Source organism: Hyperolius riggenbachi, chromosome 9 (assembly GCF_040937935.1).
Source record: "Hyperolius riggenbachi isolate aHypRig1 chromosome 9, aHypRig1.pri, whole genome shotgun sequence".
NCBI classification, from domain to species: Eukaryota; Metazoa; Chordata; class Amphibia; order Anura; family Hyperoliidae; genus Hyperolius; species Hyperolius riggenbachi.
In genome coordinates this window covers 126438846-126457006 of record NC_090654.1, presented here as the reverse complement: position 1 = coordinate 126457006, position 18161 = coordinate 126438846, and the positions used below count along the sequence as shown (strand labels likewise).

Below are 18161 nucleotides of genomic sequence, written 5' to 3'. Positions count from 1 at the left end.
TCCTGCTGCACATTTGCGGTTTGCAGAAGCGATTCTGCCTCAATATAAAGTATAGGAAAAATGCAAACCGCTCTGAAAAATGCTAGATCAGAGCGGTTTTCCAGGCGTTTTTGTTACAGAAGCTGTTCAGTAACAGCTTTTACTGTAACAGTATTTGTAATCTGCTTCACAAAAACGCTCGGCATGTTTAGAAAACATGTCTAGAATCGCTCTGAAATCTGCTCCAAAAACCGCTAGCGTTTTGAGGATCTGCTAGCGGTTTTGGTGTGCACTGGGCCTAATAGTTTGATTCATAATCCATTCTGGAGATAAGCACAGTGTGTTTGTAGTGTAAGTGATACAAGAGAAGAGAAGTAGAATGGAGGGAGGAAGGGTAGTAGAGGGTCAGAATTGATGACATGGATGAGCAGATATCTATGAGTAGAATAGAGGCTCAGTGGGTAGCACTACTGCATTTTAGTGCTGAGTCCTAGGCTTGAACATTGGCCAGGGCAAAATCTGCATGGAGTTTCTGTCTTCAGACACTTCAGACATTTCCTGCATCCTAAAAAACATACTAATAAGTCAACTGGTTTACCCCAAAACAATCCTATATTGAAAATATTAGACTATAACTGTGGTAGGGATTAGATTGTAAGCTCCTCTGAGGACAGTCAGTGACATGACTATGTACTCTGTAAAGTGCTTCAGGAGATGTCAGTGCTATATAAATACATAATAATAATATGGTAGGACATTATACTATAACTACGGTAGGGTTAGATTGTGAGCTCCTCTGAGGACAGTCAGTGACATAACTATGTACTCTGTAAAGTGCTGCAGAATATGTCAGTGCTTTATGAATGCATAATAATAATATGGTAGGACATTAGACTATGACTATGGTTGGATTAGATTGTGAGCTCCTCTGGGGACAGTCAGTGACATGACTATGTACTCTGTAAAGTACTGCAGAAGATGTCAGTGCTATATAAATATATGATAATAATATAGTCGGACATTACAATTTGACTATGTAAAATTGTAAGCTCCAGTGAGCAGTCAGTGACATGACTATGTATATGTACTCTGTAAAGTGCTGAAGATGTCAGTGCTACATAAATACACAATAATAGTTCCAAATGCTACTGGCTCCCCTGAAGGGTGCTCAGACTAGTGTACATAGTTGTGCACATTGTTCCCCAAGTAGCAGTTGTTTGGTCAGAGAGACAGTTGGAGAGGGAGCATGAGCAGAGGGTGAGGGCGAGCAAAGTTAAGCTCCACACTCACCACAGTGACTGCAACAACACAGGAAGATGGATCCAGCGAGGTGTCCCCTCATGACAAGTGTCCAGCGATTCATCTTCCTGCCAACGGGTATGCGAGATGTCACGTGACATTACAGGACGGGCGCGAACGTGAAGTCAAGCGACCGCAGTACTTTACGGGGTGTCGTCAAGGATCTTAAAGATCCGATCCTCAGTGACAGTCATTTTTCACCACACAACGCTAAGCGATGTCACGACATCGTGTAAATGACTACTTGTCGCTCAAAACAAAAAATTGATGGACATCGGGAAAATCATTGGAAAAATCGTGCGGTGGTACATAGCATTAGAGAGAGGGCAAACAGAGCATTAATGGAAATACATTATTATGCCAGCTTAAATTATAAGTAGTGATGGATGTAATTACACACATTGCTTACATGTCCATTATCATTGTTTGAGCTTTAGATGCTGCCCTCCTATTCACTCGCTCAAAATGAAAGACAAAACCTGCAACCCCCACTGTGTCCATTACACACTTCAAACACTGTCCTTGTGAATTCAGGGAGAAGTGCAGGCTGTGTGTCCCAATGGGGAGAGCATCAGATGATCCTACCGCTCCATAGCTAGTCATGGTGATCGTCCTGACATCTAGACATGCCAGACATTCTAGCAGAGCACAGTGTTGTCTGCAGAGTTTACTGTTTTTTTGTTTGTCTCACTCGCTCTGCAGACTCAGTAACATTTGGGGGTAGGGCGCTGTCACCTCTGTACACTGAATAGTGAGGGACTGTCTCAAATCTTTCTATGAATCCTTATTAGATGCATTCCTAAAAACACTTGTGAGAGTAGAAAACTTTCACTACATACTCTTAAATGTCAGTCAGTCAGGCTCAGGGTGGACTCATGGAGGGGCAGAGAACAGCTATAAACCAGACACCTTCTTCTTAGGGAGGATCTATAAATCTGAACTCTGAATGATTCTTTATCAGTGACTTAGCAGAAGGCTATTTGTGAAAAGAGCAGAGTAACCAAGCAGCTCAGGGTGACCCAAGCTACTAGGAATGTATAGGGGGATAGAAGAACCAAAATGCCCTCCTACTAAAAAAGCAAAGCTTGGTGTAATTTGCCTTCTTAAAACATAAGGAAATCTATTTATCTCCAGTCCCTTACAACGGTCTTTCAGGACAAGAATTTTTATTTCCCCTTGGACTGACAGTAATTTATTGCGCCTTCCCCATCAAAGCCGCTCCAAGCCGCTGCCTGGGTGGTTAGTAGGTTAAGGCGCCCCTGACAGGAATGTAGGAGACGGGCATATCAATGGGTAGTTCATTTGAAGGGCACGGAGCACCCAACCAATCAGTGTGCGGAGGGTGTAGCCAGAAGTACCTTGTTAAGGATTGGCCCATCGCTCTGTAACCACACCCTGAGGAAGTCCAGAAATGATGAGGACTAAAATAGTCGGCCTTGTTGACACACACCGACAACCGGAGCAGGTACAATCCTGCAGTCCGTTTGGGTGCCTGCCGGAATCAACTTGGCTGTAAAACTGGAGCCCGGCGTGATGCTCTCCAGCTAACGCTGTACCGATCCCAGCGCTCTTCCATCAGCAGTCCGACATGTGCTGCCGGACGCAAGCAAGGGATGCCGGAAAATACTGCTAGATGCGAGCTTTGAGGTGAATGAAGCAGGTGTATGCCAGCTCCGCCTATCTAAATCTCAATGGAAAACTTTAAACGGACTGTTAAATGCTGCTTAGCATTTGCGGGGGCCCCACCTACTAACTAACTTATTCCAATCCCCTGGGACTTACATCTTGCGAGCCACTACCAAGGGTCTGTGAGTATACAATGAAACTGCATATTTCCTTGCTTGAAATCACCCATGAGATCTGGACTTGCTTTTTCTTTTGTTTTTGTTGCTCTCTGGATTAAGTATGGAGGTGCTCAGTAGCCATGCCCTGAGAAAGTCCGGAAGTGACACGGACGAAACTAGTCGGCCTTGTTGACACACGCCGACAACCGGAGCGGGTGCAATCCTGCGGCCGTTTGGGTGCCCACCGGAACCAACTTGGCTGTAAAGCCGGAGCCTGGCGTGTAACTCTCCAGCTAATGCAATCCCAGCATTCTTTCATCAGCGGTTCGACATGTGCTGCCGGACGCAAGCAAGGGATGCCGGAAAATACCGCTAGGCGAGAGCTTTGAGGTGAATGAAGCCAGTGTATGCCAGCTTTCGCCTATCTGAATCTCGGAGCAAAAACTTTAAACAGACTGTTAAACGCTGCTTAGCACTTGAGGGGGCCCCTCTACAAACCAACTTATTCCAAACCCCTGGGACTTACATCTTATGAGCCACTACCAAGGGTCCGTGAGTATACAATGAAACTGCATATTTCCTTGCTTTAAATCATCCATGAGGTCTGGAGCTGCTGATGCTTTGCCATGCTATGCAGGAGGCTTAATATGGGACTTGGCTTGGACTTGCTTTTGCTTTTGTTTTTGTTGCTCTCTGGATTAAGTATGAAGGTGCTTGCTAACTTGTGATCATCCATCATGAAGGATATGGACTTTTTGTAGGGGTCCCAATACCTGTGTTCATATGTGTGCAGCTGCAGGTGTGCGTGCCTGGTTATGTCAATGTGTGTCATTGTTTGTGTGCAACAGCGCTGTTGATTTTAAACGGATGTGTTCCGACACACTTTTATGCTTTGTAGTCCTTGAGAAGAAATAAATTGTTCCCCCATTTTTTCACCACTGACCAATGCCACGCTCAATTGTGTTTAATAATAGTGTTAGTCAGGGTTTAAATTACTGGGTGATCAGGAGGAATCATATCAGTAGTCCCAACCTTGCTCCTTTCCCTTCCCCCTTTTAACCGAAAATATGATCTGACCTGTCAGGAACTATCTGCCAAAATACCTCATGGTGTATTTCTCAGCATTACAATGGGATGAACCTGAAATTTCAGGTATGGTCTACAGCATTTAACACAACATAAAATAAAAAGCTAAAAACATATGACTGGTTTCCAAGTTGCTGGAAGGGGTTAATTCTTAAACTTTTCAGTTCACATAGTTGTTAATTGATGGGTTTCTGCTTGAGTCCAAAATTATCAGATTATATTACAGAGTTCTAAGTTGTGTTCTCTGAGCACTACAAGTTGTGGATGTGTCAATTGAACAATGAGTGCCTGCCTGATTTGTTTAGAGTTGTCAGTTGTCCAAACAATGCAGGCAAGTTTCCAGGGAGCAAGCATTGAACTTTCCTTTATTTACTTAATTACAAGTCAGACTGATCATTTGTCTTGCAACCTGCATTGGTATCAATTAGCTTTAGTAAAGTATACATTTGTCTTCAAATAACATCAAATCAGTCATATAGAGTTTCATATTAATTTTTGTCTGTGTTTAAAGAAAACCATTTATTTTAACTTTCACCCCACTTTAAGCTTAACAGCTGTATAAGACTTAAGCCTGAAACGAACTTTTAATTATGATTGGCCAATCACTGACCAATTTTACCACCTCCCTCTGTTGTATGAAGGTTTACTTACCGTTTTTTTTCGGACCATAAGACGCTCCGGATCATAAGACGCACCTAGATTTAGAGGGCAAATCCTGGGGAAAAAAATATGCTAAACCTAGTGCATTCATGGTGCAGAGGCGTCTTGTGGATATTCTCCCCTCAATCTCCCTAATTCTCTCCCCTTGTACATTTTGCGTCTTCTGTCCTCCTCTGTTCCCATTCCCATGTCCACATTTGCCTCATGTCATCCTGTCTCCTTGTTTGTCCCCCTGTGTCTCCTCTGTTCCACTGTCTTTCTTTAGTCCCCATGTGTCCTCCTTTGCCCACCATGTCCTCCTCTGTCCCTGTGTTTCCTGTGTCCCCTGTCCCCAGTGTCCTCTTTCCTTTCGCCACGTCTCTCTGTCCTCCTGTGCCAACTGTCCCCATATATGGTATATGTCTTTCTGCTATTTGCCTTGACAAAGGGGACCCTGAGTGGCCCCAGAACGATCGTCGGCCTTGCAGGCTAGACACATATTGCACATGTATGTGATGGAACAATAAACTAAGCACTGATTCTTCCTACAAGTCTGTGTGCGGACTTCTTCTTCATACTGTTCTATTGGATTGCCTGGAAGTCCAGCACCAGCACCCACATGTACTGGAGTGCGGTCCTGTTTCTACAAGTATACTATTCTGACTAGACGCGCCAGTGATTGGCTTAATGACAGAGCCTTGGTCCCACCTCCGGGACCAGCGCTTCCAGTCAGAATAGCAGATGCTCGCGACACAGGGGGACAGAAGTCTCTTGAGAGGAGGATGCATTATCAACCTTTGAGGGACACCTGTGGACCATAAGATGCAGGGACTTCCCCCCCCCCCCCCCACACTTTTGGGGGAGAAAAGTTTGTCTTATGGTCCGAAAAATACGGTACATAATTTGCTCATAGTATACAATATCTGTTGACCCTCATGCTACATGAAAGTGTACTGTATACTAGGCTTTAGCATCAGGCTGGGAGCACACTTTAAATCGTATGCATCTGTTACACACTCTCTTACCCTTCCTCTGATTAGGTTTATTTTACATAGCTAGTGTTACCACTCCCATATAGTATGAGAGTTTACCAACACAATCTGTTCACAGTATTCAAAATCTGTTGGCCCTCAAACTATATGGAGGGGGTAACATTGGTCAGTCATTGGCCAATCAAAAATATATGTGTGCATGCATCCTAAAACCTTGTACAAACATCCAATTTTGAGTGCATTTTACAACTTCCATGTAGTATAAGGGCCAACAGATTTTAAATAGTATGAGCAGATTATGTAGGTGAGCTCTCAAACTATATGGAAGTGGTAAAAATTGGCCAGTGTGGTAACTGCCTCACTTGGCAAAATAAATCTGATTCTGAAATAAATCTAATTCAATGATTTCCCAATCAATGTTGGATGTGTGTACCAGTACCAAGATTTACTGTGGCTGTTTGCTGATAATACCCACTTGTCACAGATGATTTCTGGAGGATTGGTATAAGGTCTTATACACATGATAGAGGGTTCTCAGCTAAGGACATCAACCACGGCCATCTTTGCTGAGATTCTAGTGTGTGTACTGATAAATACAGTATGCCAGATCTTCTCAGGAAAGCGCATTGTTGTCCTCCTTACCTTTCCCACTGGAAACTGCTCTGCCATGAGCTCCATCATCATTCCTCCTCCTCCAACATAGTAACGGAACACCCTATACAGCACTCGGCCCCAAACTGTCTCCCGAGGGATTGATTCCCAATCCCAGTAGGCAACATTCCTTATGCATGTACAAGCACCATTAGGCTATAGCTATAATGGGCAAGCACATTTTTATGCTCTATCTCGTGGCAAATTGAGCCTTTTTTGCTTGCGTGGGTTTTCACATAAATGGCGTACATTCGCTTCATTTTCGCCTTTTCATATTTCTGCAAATACATTGGCAATGTTCGGGAAGGAAATGCATTGAAGGATACTTCCAACTTTCGTGGTTAACAGCAAAGCCCCAAATACACGCTGAAATCACTAAATTTGCTTGGGATGATAAGGAGAACAGTGGGAACAAGGGGAAAGACCTTGCAGTTCAGAAAGACCTTGCCGTTTTTGAGAAAATCTATGTTAAAGTTACGGACAAAAAACACAAATATGTTTTTTCAAATGTGGTTGACTTATAACACTCACCTCCACCTGTACCCAGGCCAGGGTGCTGTGGGTGCCAGTTGGTGTTATTGGTTTTGGTGGTGGTGGGGGGGGGCAGTTAGTGTCAGTGCTTGTGATTCTTAAGTATAGCAAGCCCCAGCTGAGAATCTTTGAAAGTACCAGCAGGGCTGGCCAACGTGCATGCTGTTTGTTGCTTGATGGGGATCTTCAATCAACATAACTAGAGGATATCGGCATGGGACCAAAGGCAAGCATTTATGGTTAATTAAGAATAATAAAGGACTTTATTCTTGGTTATGCTTTTATTTAACTTTTAACTCTTAGGGAACTGGGTAAGGGATTCTTCTGTACCCCATTTGCCAAGGATCCTTATACAGCAGTGTCACAGCTGTACAGCGATCCCTGGTCAAAGATTTGCAACTTCCTACTGCGTACTAACCACCTGGAAACCCCGGCAGGAAATTCACTGCTCTTTCTGCTGATATAGGTACGTTTTCACTACCAGTAGGTAGATAAATGATCCGACATTTGGTGGCATTAAAAAAAAAATTCCTATCGTAACTTTAAAATTATTTTTCTCAAAAGCTACCTTATTTTTCGGACTATAAGACGCATCTTTCCTCCCCCAAAAGTGGGGAGAAAAAGTCCCTTCATCTTATAGTCCAAATGCAGGGAGTCCCCGACTTACGAATGCCCACCGATATGAACCGCCGATCTGTCCCAATGTTGGGGACTCCCTGCATTGTCCTCCTCTGCTTCCCCCATTATACTCTGCTTCCCCGGTGAACAGTAATTGGCATCGGCCCGTCACTCACCTGACCCGAGGGAGTCCACAGTGAATAGCTTCTTCTCCTCTTCCTCTCTCTCCCCCAAGTACCGGCTTCTGCTGATAATGTCCTTATGCAACCGGTGCTAGGGGAGAGTGCTGGTTGCATAATGAGGAGGAGCAGCTGGTTGCCACCTCCGCTTCCTTAGGTCAGATGAGTGACGCGCCATTGCCAATTACTGTTCACCAGGGTAGCAGAGTAGGACAGGGAAGCAGAGGAGGACAGGGGGACACAAGCGTAGCACATGGGGAAACAAACAGAGGACACAAGAGCACACAGAAGGACAGCAAGAAGGACAGAGGAAGACACCAAGGGAGGCAGAGGAGGACACCAGGGGGACAGAGGAGGACACCAATGGGGACAGAGGAGGACCCTAGGGAGACAGAGGAGGACCCCAATAGGGACAGAGGAGGACACCAAGGTGGTCATAGAAGGACACAAGGGGGACAGAGGAGGACACAAGGGGGACAGAGGTGGACACGAGAGGCACACATGAGTAGACCAGAGGGATAGAAGAGAACACAAGTGGGTAAAAATAGGCACAAGGGAGACATAATAATTGAGGGGGGGGTCAACATCCACAAGATGCCCCTGCATCATGGATTCTCCAGGTTTAGTATATTTACTGGCATGTATGGGGACTGTGCTATTATTGACTTTAATGTACTCACAAGAACGTATTATGGAATATCCCCAAAACGATCATATATTTCCTGATAACATCAGTATAGATCTGTGGATTCTGGTAGTAAAGTTTACTATGAAAGCGATCTGCGGGTCCCCTTGTATCACAGGTGCTGCTACCTGTATAGAACAATGCTGGATATGGAGACAGAAAGGAGAAAAATTGCACACTGTGATACCAGTAGGCGAAGGCTCTAGGCCCTATAGGAAAGGTCTCACCTGGTTGTCGAGGCTGGAGAAACCTATATAGGTTTGCCAGCTGTCAAGCTTGTGTCCCTCCTATGACGGGGACCTGGCTTGCACGCATATCCTTATGGTCTTGGATGGTGATCTGGTCGGGATTCCACGGTGGTTATTTGGAACACACTGCGGTGGGCGTGTAAACGTTTTTCTGCGCTCAGCCGGTACGAGCCTGATTCCCCGGCTATGAGTGTAGTAGGAGATAAAAACAGCTAGCAAAGCAGGGCGGTGTAAGCCGCAATGATATGGAAAGGCTGTGTTTGAAATCTTTATTGCGACGCATTTCGCAGGGGAGCACCCCTGCTTTATAAAGCATAAAATCCATCAATCATCAGAGCTCCCATCTTTGAAAGCTCTTTCATGCCTGAGAACTTCCAAAGGAATTCAATTTTAACATGGGATAGCAGTGGAATGAGGTGACATACTGAGGACTAAAAATGCTCTATATGATTTAGAGCATATCCATAGGTGAGTATCTAATTTTTTGTTTTATTATTATTGCTTCAGACTTGTATTAGCCTAACCCTAAATAACAAAAATCCATGGGCAGCAAAAAAGAACCTTGTGGGCTTGGCTGCTGCCAAGCTTTGATGCTGAAAGCTAAGCCCTTTGAATCCGGAATGTCACTCACTACTGACATCACAGCATGAAAAATAAATTGTTGTCTATGGAATTGTGTTATTGCAATAAACATTGATAAGTCTTTTCTGTTGCTTTTGAATTTGAAGTTCTAACCCTCTTTACAAAAGTTCTTTACTTACCTGCTGGTAATATTTCTATAGTGGCTTCATCAAACATATTTTCATTCTGAAAGTAACACGTATAGAGATCTCCATCTGATGGTCTGATATTCTGTATCCTCAGGGAGACTTGGCCTCTCTTTATTCCACTTTTAATAAATTCTGTACGTCCTTTGAAGTCCTTATCCACATTCTGTGTCTCATCCTTTCCATTGCGATAGAGATGAATCACTGATCCGTCTTGAGTTCGGATCCACCTAACCTCCATGTTCTCAGCATTTATCTCAGGTGTCAGGTAACATCCGATGACCAGATCTTCTCCAACAGAGGCGATGACAGAAGTTACCTGACTGTGAACTGTAAATGTTGCTACAGGTGAAAAAAGTTTTAAAAACTGTTATTCATTGTGAGTCTATTCCTTTAAGACAAAAAATAATTAACCGTCTGCACTCAAGACACTCACAACAAGCTGGAACACTAGCAGTATTAAAAACAAAACAAAAATGATGCGGCTGCAGAAATGTTTGCTTGCTTGGTGGCTGGTATAGGTAAAGCAGGGACCCTTTCCATTAGGGGTAACCTCATCGCTGCTGAAAGGGTTAAGTATAAAATGCTTTTGCATACAATACATTTTGAAGCTAATATCCCCTTTCTGCAACTACATCATTCACGTATAGATGTGATTAACATGGTAAAAATAATCATATCCATACTCTAATGCATTGATATTTTTTTCAAAGGCTCAAAAATACCATTTAAAGCGGAACTATAAAGTGTTTTTAAACACATTGTTTCACTTACCTGGGGCTTCCCCAAGCCCCAAGCAGCCGTCCTGTCCCGCGCCGATCCAGCCATAGCCGCCGTTCTTCCACTTTATAGTTCCTGTGAGGAATAGCGGAGCTGCCGCCGCCGTGCAGGGCAGCATGGCGGCGGCCTCCGCTTCCCAGCCGGCGGCTTCCGACTCTTATACGGAGTCGCCGGCACAGAGCATGGCAGTCACCGCCGCGCCTGACAGTATGGCGGCGGGCCCCGCAATCCAGCCGGCGGACTTCCGTGCGCGGGCGTGCGCTGACCGGGGACCTGGCCTCTCTGATGTGCAGAGGCAGAGGGTCATGCGCACGCGCGCGAGGCGGCAGGACATTTATCTTCTTAGAAGACGGGTCAGCTGATCCGGCGATCAGCTGACCTCAGCCAGCCAATCACATGCTGACTTCAGTTCCAGCCCCCTGGGCGGGCTGGTGGAACAGGGCTTCTGCATTTAAGCCCACAGATGTCAATTGCTCACTGTCTGCTGTCGTGAATACATATTGTGTTAGCGCTCAGACCTTAGCTCAGTTTCCCAGGTGTTGTCACCAAGGACGTCACACCTTAGATTAGGATTGTATTGTGTATATTTATCTGTGTTTTGACCTTGGCTTGCCCTGACTTCTCTTTACTCTTATCGCTCTTGTACTTCTGCCTATCTGATTCAAGTTGCCGACCCTGCCTGTTTAAACGACTCTGAATCAGCCTTCTGTTTCTGTACTGTGCCGCCTTCTCTGTTGCCGAACCTTTGCTCGCCTGACCTTTCTCCCTGCAGTGGAACGTCTCCCACTGTAGGGCTATCTCTGAGGCTTGCCTCTCCGAGACGCCTGCCCTAGCAGACTATTACTGCCTGAGGCCGAGATTCCTCTCTTTGCCTGGACTGAGGATTTCACACACGGGCTTCCCATTCAGAGGTAACCACACCTCTGAGGAATCGCCGTGTGGTGGATACTTCCACGCTCCTGTACTATCATTGCTGTTGTTATCGTTTATCTACTGTGTTAGGTGTCCAGAGGTTAGTCGCACTTGTATTATTGGTGATTCTGCAGATCATCAATAATTGGGTGACGTCAGTATTATTGGCGATACTGCAAATCACCAATAATCAGATTCTCTCTGCGTGCTGACACCGATCCTTACAGAACAGCAGACCAACAAATGATGGAAGCATTAGTCGCACTTGTATTATTGGTGATTCTGCAGATCATCAATAATTGGGTGACGTCAGTATTATTGGCGATACTGCAAATCACCAATAATCAGATTCTCTCTGCGTGCTGACACCGATCCTTACAGAACAGCAGACCAACAAATGATGGAAGCATTACGCAGCCAGATTGAGGCTTTAACCACCTCAGTTAATAACCTCGTTGAGGTGGTTAATACCCAGCAGAGCCAGATCAATCAATTGTCTGGATCTGTGCGGGTCCTCCAGACGGCTGTAGCGACCATGCAATCCCCTCCAGTCACAGATTTGCGTTTGTCAGTACCTGAGAAATTTTCAGGAGACAGGTCTGACTTCCAGAACTTCCGTAACCGAGTCTTATCATACTTTGAGTTGAGGCCCACTTTGTCGGGTACCGAAACTCAGAGGGTGACATTTATAAAAACTGTCTGGAGACTCACAAACCTGGGCATATGGTCTTCCGCCAGAAGACACGGCATTAACCTCCGTCCAGGAGTTTTTTTAAAGCAATGGCCATCATTTATGATGACCCGGATGCTTCTATCACTGCGGAGAGGAAGCTCAAAACTCTCAAACAGTGTCGAGATACGGTTGAGGTCTATGCGGCAGAATTTAGAAGGTGGGCTGTGTCAGCTAGGTGGGGACCCTATGGTTTGCTGGACTGCTTCCTTTCAGGTTTATCAGACGCAGTTTCTGAATTGATGTTAGGTCATCTTGAGCCGAAGTCAATCGATGATGCAATTTCTCTGGCGGTGCGAGCTGACCGCCGGTTACGTTATCAGCGTCAATCCAGAGGCAGGAATGCGGTTAGGGCACTTTCCTATGCGTCCTCCTCACCTATCCCGCCCACTGACGAACCGATGCAAATCGGACACTCCCGATTGACTCGGGCTGAGAAGGAACGCAGAAGGGCTGAGAGGCTTTGTTTGTATTGTGCGGAGGAAGGTCACATTGCTCAGAATTGCCCCAAGAAGTCGGGAAACGCTGCCGTCTAGGTGTAGTCAGAGGTAATACCCTAGACGAGCAGAGTCTACCTCTAAATAAAGATGATCGTTTACTTCTCCCTTGTTCCATTTCTTGGGGAAATTTGACCACTTGCACCCAGGCCTTCATAGACTCAGGGTCTGCAGCCAACTTTATAGACTATGAGTTTGTGAAAGGTCTGGGAATTCCACTACATCCTTTAGACCGACAAGTGGTAGTTACTGCAATTGATGACTCCCCATTACAGTACAAACAGCCTCTCTCTCAGACTCCGATGTTGTCTTGCACTATTGGCGTTTTACACAAAGAGAATTTACAATTCCTTGTACTGCGCATGACAACCTCCACCATTGTCCTCGGAATGCCATAGTCACAACTCCATTCCCCACAGATTGACTGGACCTCAGGTCAGTTGCTCAGTTGGTCACCTCATTGCCATGCTCATTGTTTGAGGAAAATCACCATTGGTGCCACCAGGTTAGAGGGGGTCCCGACACAATACGGTGAGTATGCTGATGTATTCTGCCCTAAATCCGCAGATAAACTTCCACCCCATCGAAGTTTTGACTGTCCCATAGACTTAAGATCTGGTTGTATGCCCCCGAAGGGACATCTCTATAACTTGTCGGGGCCAGAGAAGTTGGCTATGTGGGAGTACATTAAGGAAAATCTGGCAAAGGGTTTTATCCGTCCAACCCGGTCCCCGGCCGGGTTCTTTTTTAAACAAAAGAAAGACGGTGGTCTTCGACCATGTATCGACTACAGGGGTCTAAACAAGATCACTGTAAAGAATCGTTACCCTTTACCTCTGATAGATGATCTTTTTGCTCAGATAACCAATGCCAGTATTTCTTCTAAATTGGACTTACGTGGCGCATACAACTTGGTGCGCATCAGGAATGGTGACGAGTGGAAGACAGCCTTCAATACACCCGACGGGCATTACGAGTACCTAGTTATGCCCTTCGGGTTGTGTAACGCTCCGGCCGTCTTCCAAGAGTTAATAAACCAGGTCTTCAGGGAAGTGTTGGGGAAGTTTGTGTTGGTTTACCTTGACGGCATACTAATTTTCTCCCCTAATCTCAGAGAGCATCGTAATCATGTCAAATTCGTGTTGAGGAAATTGAGACAGAATTCCCTGTATGCTAAATTGGAGAAGTGCCTCTTTGAGGTCACATAAATCCCTTTTCTGGGTTATATTATTTCAACTTCAGGTCTCTCTATGGACCCAGAAAAGGTCTCTGCTGTCTTAGAGTGGCCACAGCCAGTGGGTTTAAAGGCACTTCAGAGATTCCTTGGTTTTGCTAACTACTACCGGAGATTCATCAAGGGATTTTCTTCGGTAGTAGCCCCTCTGACTAGGCTTACCAAGAAGGGGGCTGACCCCTATCAGTGGCCATCAGAGGCCCAGGTCGCATTTAATACCCTGAAGAAGTTGTTTTGCTCGGCACCTATACTGAGACATGTTAATGTCGCTCTCCCCTTCATAGTAGAGGTAGATGCCTCAGAGATCGGGGTGGGGGCTGTGCTGTCTCAGCGCTCGGGTCTGCAGGGCAAGACACATCCTTGTGCCTATTTCTCACGCAGGTTTTCTCCTGCTGAGAGAAACTACGATGTGGGCAACAGGGAACTCTTGGCCATCAAGCTAGCCTTCCAGGAATGGCGTCATTGGCTTGAAGGTGCAGAACACACCATTGCTGTATATACTGACCATAAGAACCTGGAGTACATTGATATATTTTTCTCGCGTTTTAGATTTGTTATCACGTACACTCCAGGTTCCAAGAACATTAAAGCAGACGCTCTCTCCAGATGTTTTGAACCCGAGACAGCTCAGCCCGCACTTCCCGAGAGCATTTTACCACACAAGGTGGTGCTGGCAGCCACTGAAACCTGGGAGGATTGGGCAGTCACATTAGCTCCTCATCAGCTAGATGCCCAGAAGGGAAACCTGAGAGGGTCCTCTTTGTTCCACTTCCGTTCCATTTGCAAATCATGCAGCTGTTCCATGCCCATAAGAACACAGGTCACCCGGGGCTCAACCGCACTCTAGATCTACTCACAAGGTGTGTTTGGTGGCCTTCATTGGCCTCTGATTGCAAGGAATTTGTCAGAGAGTGTGTGGTGTGTGCCAGGAGTAAACTGTCTCGCCAGGCTCCAGTGGGTACCTTACAATCCTTACCAGTTCCAAGTGAACCATGGACCCATCTGTCCATGGACTTCATTGGCGAGCTTTCCAAGTCGGAGGGTATGACTGTGATATGGGTGATCGTGGACAGGTTCAGCAAGATGGCCAATTTTGTTCCTCTTAAAGGATTCCCATCAGCTCAAGAGTTAGCCGACCTCTTCATACAGCACATCTTCTGATTACATGAGATTCCGGATGATGTGGTATCTGATAGAGGAGTCCAATTTATATCAAAGTTTTGGAGGGCCTTTTGCCATAATTTGGGTATGAACCTGTCCTTTTGGTCTGGGTATCACCCACAGACCAACGGGCAGACCGAAAGGGTTAATCAGGCACTGGAACAGTTCCTGAGGTGCTATGCGGCAGATGCACAAACGGAATGGGTTACGTTTTTGCCCTTTGCTGAGTTTGCACACAACAACCTGAAAGGCGCTTCAACAGGCTTATCCCCTTTTGAGGTTGTGTCAGGAAGGTCTCCTAAATTTTCCCCATTGCCGGTGTGTTCCTCTCCCTTCCCAGCCCTGGAAGATTGGCAGAAGGTTTTAAAGAAACTTTGGGGACAAGTAAAAGAGAATTTGGGAGTAGCCTTCCAGAATCAAAAGAAACAGGCCGACAAGAGACGGTCTGTGGAGTGGCACTTTTCTCCTGGAGACATGGTGTGGGTGTCAACAAGACATTTGGCACTAAGACAACTGTCCACCAAGTTGGGGCCCAAGTTCATCGGGCCTTATCTGGTGGCCAAAAAGATCAATGAGGTCTTGTATGTGATTGATCTCCCAGCCAGCATGAGAGGTGGGAGATCATTCCATGTTTCCTTGTTGAAACCAGCAGTGTATGTGGATTCCTCTCCCCCCCCCCCCCACCCCCAGTGGTAGTGAAGGGCCAGACAGAGTACGAGGTTGGGAAAATTTTGGATTCCCGGCTGGTACGGAATTCCGTACAGTATCTGGTCCATTGGAAAGGGTATGGGGTGGAGGACAGATCTTGGGTACCAGAGAATCGCACGCATGCTGAGAAATTAAAAAAGAGGTTCCATCAGTTACATCCTGAGAAGCCGGGTAGGAAGTGTCCGAAGTCCACTCCTCAAGTAGGGGGGGGGGGGGGGTACTGTGAGGAATAGCGGAGCCGCTGCCGCCGCGCAGAGCAGCATGGCGGCGGCCTCCGCTTCCCAGCCGGCGGCTTCCGACTCTCATATGGAGCCACCGGCACAGAGCAGGGCAGTCACCGCCACGCCTGACAGTATGGCGGCGGGCAGGGATGCTCAGCAGAGCTCGAATATTCGAGTAGCTTGAATATTCGAGCTCTTTTTCAGCTATTCGAGCTTGAATACCGAGCTCGAATAGCTGCAGCTATTCGAATGGGCTATTCGAATTCACTCGAATAGCCCATTCACTATTCGAGCTATTCGAGCAAACAGCGCTATTCGAGCTCGAATACCGAGCTCGAATAGCGTCATAGCCCAGATTGATGTCCTTAGAGCCAATCAGAGGGCTCCCAGGCCCTCTGACGGCAGCCAATCACAGAGGGGGACCCTGGCCAGCCCCTACCCTATAAATAGCGGCCGCCATGTTCGGTTTTTCCGTCCTTGTTTGAGACTTGTACAGAGAGAGATCTGTTCCTTTGTGCTTTGGCTTAGCAAGTGCTCTATTGTGGTCAATCACCTAGCGTTTTTGCTCACATACACCTGCTATATACACCTATATTGTTGTTAGCTAGATAGAGATTGTATTTTAGTTAGTAGATTGTGTGTTACATAGAGACAGCTGCTGCTGCAGGCAAGCTTACACAGCTTTAGGCCTCAGGGCCTTGCCTGTGTGGGCAGCTGTCTTCCTGTCCTCTGTTAGTTTATTTCTCATCTATACCAGTGTTTCTGCTGTGTATTCTACCCTGTCTTGTCCTTTACTTACTGATTGATTATTGTATTTTGTAGTTATACTACTGTACTAGGGACACTCACTGTTACTGTTCATAGCTCCTGCGTGTGTGTGTGCATGCACTGTCTGTAGTGTACACAGTACACAGTATTACCTTCTACTGAATCATCTGATTACTACTGAATCTGATTATTGTATTTTCTAGTTGTACTTACTGTACTAGGGACACTCAGTCACTGTTCATAGGCTAGCTCCTGCGTGTGTGTGTGCGTGCACTGTCTGTAGTGTACACACACTCTATTTCCTTCTACTGAATCTGATTACTACTGATTATTGTATTTTCTAGTTAGTGTACTAGGGGACACACTCACTGTTCACTGTTCACACTTACTGATTACTGATTATTGTATTTTGTATTTGTTCCTTACTAGTTATCACTTAGCGATCTAATCACTTAGTGATTAGTGTCACCTCACCCACCAACCCACTCCATTAAAGTACCCCACTTTTTCACCCGCCCTTTTAAAAAACTTTTTTGTTTACGCCCAAAACATCTAAGATGTCTGGAAGTGGCAGCCAGCGCGGTTTGGGCAAGGGGAAGGGCAGCAAGGGAATCAGGAGGAGAGGGAGCAGCATTGTGGCAAGCCGCGCCACCATGCACAGTTCCGCAGCAGCTGTGTCAGTGGCTAACATTCCGCCTATAGCCACTGGCCGTGGACGCCTTGGGCGCCCAGCAGGAGCATCTGCAACTCACGCTGCAGAGACACAGCAGCAGCAGCGTGTAGTACCTGCTCCTATTTTCCTCCAGCCGGGTCGGAAACGTCCCATTGAGGAAAAGGATGCAACCACTGTGGTGCAACTGATGACGGAGGATGAGCAGCCCGCCATCAGCTCTGCATCCAAGGCCTCCACCCTCACCACCACCACCACCCCTGTTCGCAGCAGCCACCCAACAGGGCCTGGGGAGGAGGCCAGTTCACCATCAGTTGGCGATCTGTCATTCAGAAGTCTTTTGACCCCAGGCATCATGAGTCAATTGTCTGCTGTTGTTGGCGATTTTGAGGAGGAGATGCTGATGGGCACTTTGGGGGAGGAGGGATTGGACAGCAAGACTGTGGCGACAGTCAAGCAGCCCATCCATGCATCAGGAGAGGAGTTTGGGGGGTCATCATCTCAGCAGGACATGTTTCAGGAGGGGAGGATGATGATGATGATGATGATGACAGGGTGACAGACAAAGACTGGGTGCCACCACCACCAGCACCTGGGGATGTCATCATCAGAAGCTCTGAGGAGGAGGAGGAGGATGCGCTTGTGGGCCTTGCAAGGAGGCGCATCATTGCAAGCATTGGCAGCAGTAGTAGGCAGGTCCCACAGCCTGCTGGTGTCTCAGGCTCAGCAGCAGCAGCAGCATCTGCCAGTATCACCACCAGACGCACCCAAGCCCCCCCCCCTAACCACCACAGGGAGACAGGCAGCAGCGGCTCCAGGCCGTAGGGGGGTTTTCTTGTCACCAATCTGGCAATTTTTCACCATGCCCACAGTTGACAGCAAGTACGCCACTTGCAACCACTGTCAGCGGAAGTTGAGCAGAGGTGCAGACCCCTTAAAGTTCAGCACCAGCTCTCTGATCAACCATCTTGCTGCTAAACATTACCACTAGCATGAGGAGTTCCAGAGGCTGAAGGCATCTG

The 18161-nt window shown here is 46.6% G+C and overlaps 1 protein-coding gene across 4 annotated transcripts in view; it reads right to left on the bottom strand.

Annotated features, from left to right (window-relative positions):
* Positions 1-18161, bottom strand: part of LOC137532676 (butyrophilin subfamily 1 member A1-like) — a 92601-nt gene that overhangs the window by 28525 nt on the left and 45915 nt on the right. For all 4 annotated transcript variants that reach the window (XM_068253478.1, XM_068253480.1, XM_068253477.1 and 1 more), the window contains exon 3: positions 9453-9800. In XM_068253478.1, coding sequence (XP_068109579.1) covers positions 9453-9800 — 348 coding nt within the window. The remainder of the gene's footprint in view (positions 1-9452; positions 9801-18161) is intronic.